This window comes from Nicotiana sylvestris, chromosome 8 (assembly GCF_000393655.2).
Source record: "Nicotiana sylvestris chromosome 8, ASM39365v2, whole genome shotgun sequence".
In the NCBI taxonomy this organism is placed as follows: domain Eukaryota; kingdom Viridiplantae; phylum Streptophyta; class Magnoliopsida; order Solanales; family Solanaceae; genus Nicotiana; species Nicotiana sylvestris.
Window position 1 is genome coordinate 73,420,627 of NC_091064.1, and position 3,416 is coordinate 73,424,042.

The window sequence follows — 3,416 nt, forward strand, 5'->3', positions numbered from 1 at the left end:
TGAGTCTCGTCCCCAGGTGTTAGCTTCAAGTGCGGCTTCAAACATATTCACCGCGCCACCTTGTTCAGCTACGGCACAACCTGTTTTACCCAGGCCTAACTTTGATTCATCTTCCTTCACATTTCAAGCACTATCTTTCCAAGCGGAACCTCCTCAGTTTCCTACTTATACTTACCCTCAACCACCCCAATTTGAGTTCGCTGCGGGGCAAGAAAAGACCACCAAAACTTTCGAGCAAGAAGAGATCGTGAGGAAGATGAGGAGTATGGAACAGAGTCTCAAAAGCATACAAGCTTGAGTGGACAGAAAAGTATATCCTATGCCGATTTATGCATGTTCCCTCATGTGCACCTACCATTGGGATTCAAAACCCCAAAATTTGAGAAGTACGATGGGCATGGTGATCCTATTTCTCATCTCAAGAGGTATTGCAATCAGCTGCGAGGAGCCAGTGGAAAGGAAGAACTACTCATGGCCTATTTCGGAGAAAGTCTGGTTGGCATCGCATTTGAGTGGTACATGGACTAGGATATATCCCGCTGGCACATCTGGGATGATCTTGCTAGAGATTTCGTCAGGCAGTTCCAGTACAACATTGATATTGCTCCAGATAGGAACTCATTGACAAACTTGAAAAAGAAATCCTCAGAAAGCTTCCGAGAGTACGCAGTTAAATGGCGTGAGCAGGCATCCAGGGTGAATCTTCCGATGGATGAAGTTGAAATGGTCATAGTTTTCCTTCAAGCTCAGGAAGCTGACTACTTCCAGAATATGATGTCCGCAATGGGTAAACCGTTCGCTGAAGCTATCAAGATTGGTGAAATGGTTGAAAATGGGCTAAAAACGGGTCGAATTCTAAGCCAACCCGCTATCAGAGCTACCTCCCAAGCCATTTAGGGTGGGTCTGGAGGAATAGCAAAGGGAAAGAAAAGGGAAGAAACATTCATGGCAGTGTCGGATGCAAGGAGAAACTGTACCCCCAGATCTCTTTTCTCAGGAAGGACCCCGCAGCACTATTACCCTCACCAAGATTTGGCCTATACTCCTCAGCCATACTCGGTCATGAATGCTCAGCCTTATGTCCGGCCACAACAACAAGCCAACAGAAATCAAGCTCCATTTCCTAGAAACCAACCTCCTTACCAAAACCACTCCAACCCCCGTCCTCCACAAAATAATTTCCGCCCTCATGAACCGCCCAAGAGACCAAATTTCACACCAATTGGCGAAACCTACTCCAGCCTGTTACCAAAGCTTGTTCAAATGGGTCTGCTACAGCCGGTTCCTCAAACCAGACAAAACCCAGCGTCACCCACTTACAGAGCCGGTGCCCGATGCGCCTATCACTCAGGGGCAAAAGGGCATGACACGGATAATTGTTGGACTCTGAAGAGAACCGTGGAGAACTTGATAGAACAAAGAAAGATAGTGTTGAGGGATGAAGAGGTTCCCAATATGACCAACAACCCACTTCCAGCCCACAACAACGGGCCGGTAATTGGAATGATTTGTGAGGATGAGGAATTTGACCCAGCATTGAAGGCCATCATTGCCATTGCTGACAAAGAAAAGAAACCAAAAGTTGCCTCGAAGCAAGATAAAAGGGAGAAAAAGAAAGAAACTACCCCTCCAAAGTCAGAGAAGAACATGGAAGTTGAGACCGGGGCAACGCCTCTCAAAGATGTTGTTCTTTACGTCCCTCAAGGCAGTAAAGAAAAGCAGATGACATTGAGTCCTCCCAGGAGATTCGAGCTGAACAAAATAACCCAAATGTATGTGCCCAAGGGGGTTTATGTGATGCGGGGGCCAATTAAACCATCAAGGCTGAATGAGCCCGTGGTTATTGGACGCGCGCCACAGAAGCCCATGAAAGATCCTACTGTTGTGCCCTGGAACTACAACAAAACGGTGGTGACCTATAAAGGCGAAGAAATCCCAGGAAAAATTCAAGAAAATAATCCTGTTAAAAAGTATTCCAATTTGGAAGAGGTAAGCAACGCTACTAGAAAGCGCTTCCCACTTAAGAAGCCTGTGAGTGCCGAAGAAGCGGAGGTTTTTTTCCAAAACATGAAAATGGCAGATTATGAGGTGATTGACCAGCTTCGAAAATTTCCCGAACAAGTCTCCCTGTTGGCTTTGTTGATGAATTCCGCCGAACATCAGAAAGTATTGATCAAGACCCTTAACGAAGCATATGTGCATGTTGACATTTCTGTAGAGCAGTTGGAGAGAATGGCGGAAAGATTTTTCGCAATCAACCAGATCACTTTTAGCAAAACTGATTTACCCTCAGAAGGGGCCGCACATAACAAAGCCTTGCACCTAATAGTCAAATGCGAAGGGCACTACGTGAAAAGGGTGATGTTGGACGGAGGCTCTGGAGTACACATTTGCCCACTTTCAACTTTACAGCGCATGGAAATTGAGACCGAAATAATCCAACCCAACAATGTCTGTGTACGTGCCTTCGATGGCATCAAAAGGGACACAATTGGAGAAATCGATCTAATCCTGACCATCGGCCCAGTAGACTTTGAAGTAACCTTCCAGGTTCTAGACATGGACACATCTTACAATTTTTTTTGGGGAGACCATGGATTTATGCAGCAGGGGCTGTACCCTCCACTCTTCATCAGATGGTGAAGTTCGAGCATAAGGACCAAGAGATCGTGGTCCACGGAGAAGATGAGCAATCAATTTATCGTGACCCATCAGTCCCATGTCTTGAAGCAAGAGAGGGGAGTGAGCACATAGTTTATCAGGCTTTTGAAATTGTGGTTGTAGACCAGTACAAAGAAGGAAAACCTTGCCCCCAAACTTTCCTTTCTAATGCATCAATCATGGTGGCCAAAGAAATGATCCGACATGGCTTCAAACTGGGGAAGGGACTTGGGAAATCATTGCAAGGGATAGTTAAACTTATCACCCTACCCACCAGTGAAAAGTTCTTAGGGGTAGGCTTCCGACCCACTCCAGCTGATAGAAGATGGGCAAATGATAGAAAGAATAATGGTTGGGTTTTGCCTCAGCCGGTTCCGTATCTTTACAGAACATTTGTCAAGCCAAAATACTAGAAGAAAGAAGAAGATGAGGCCTTTACTGCCGAAGAGATTGAGGAGATCTATGGGGCAATGAGGAAGATACTATATGAAACCCACATGGTCCAGCCAGGGGAGGGCTCAAGCACCGCTGAGGTGCTATATATGGGACCCAATGCCAAGCTGCAGAATTGGAAGGCTACGCCATTCCCAATTAGGCGAGAGTCCCGGTAGACCTGTCCTGCCACTTTTTCTACATCACGAGTTATTTCAGGGTGTAACTCGGATGTTTTTCTTTTGATTTCCTGTCTTTTTAAATACTTATGTGAACCTTGTTATCTTCAAAATTCAATGAAATGAAATTAATATTTCATCGTT

The 3,416-nt window shown here is 45.6% G+C and overlaps 1 protein-coding gene across 1 annotated transcript; it reads left to right on the plus strand.

Annotated features, from left to right (window-relative positions):
- Nucleotides 1-391: 391 nt before the first annotated feature.
- LOC138875204 (uncharacterized) lies at nt 392-3,074 on the plus strand. Its single transcript, XM_070154028.1, has 4 exons — nt 392-515; nt 611-817; nt 998-2,550; nt 2,637-3,074. Exons 1-4 carry the CDS (start codon nt 392-394, stop codon nt 3,072-3,074), a joined length of 2,322 nt encoding a protein of 773 aa, XP_070010129.1.
- Nucleotides 3,075-3,416: the final 342 nt, after the last annotated feature.

Excerpts from the sequence above, each read along its gene's own strand:
- LOC138875204 (XM_070154028.1), top strand. The coding sequence starts at position 392 with ATGGGCATGGTGATCCTATTTCTCATCTCAAGAGGTATTGCAATCAGC. Across the intron at positions 516-610 it reads GTTGGCATCGCATTTGAGTG|ATAGGAACTCATTGACAAAC; the intron begins GTACATGGACTA and ends ATATTGCTCCAG. Across the intron at positions 818-997 it reads CGCTGAAGCTATCAAGATTG|GAAGGACCCCGCAGCACTAT; the intron begins GTGAAATGGTTG and ends CTCTTTTCTCAG.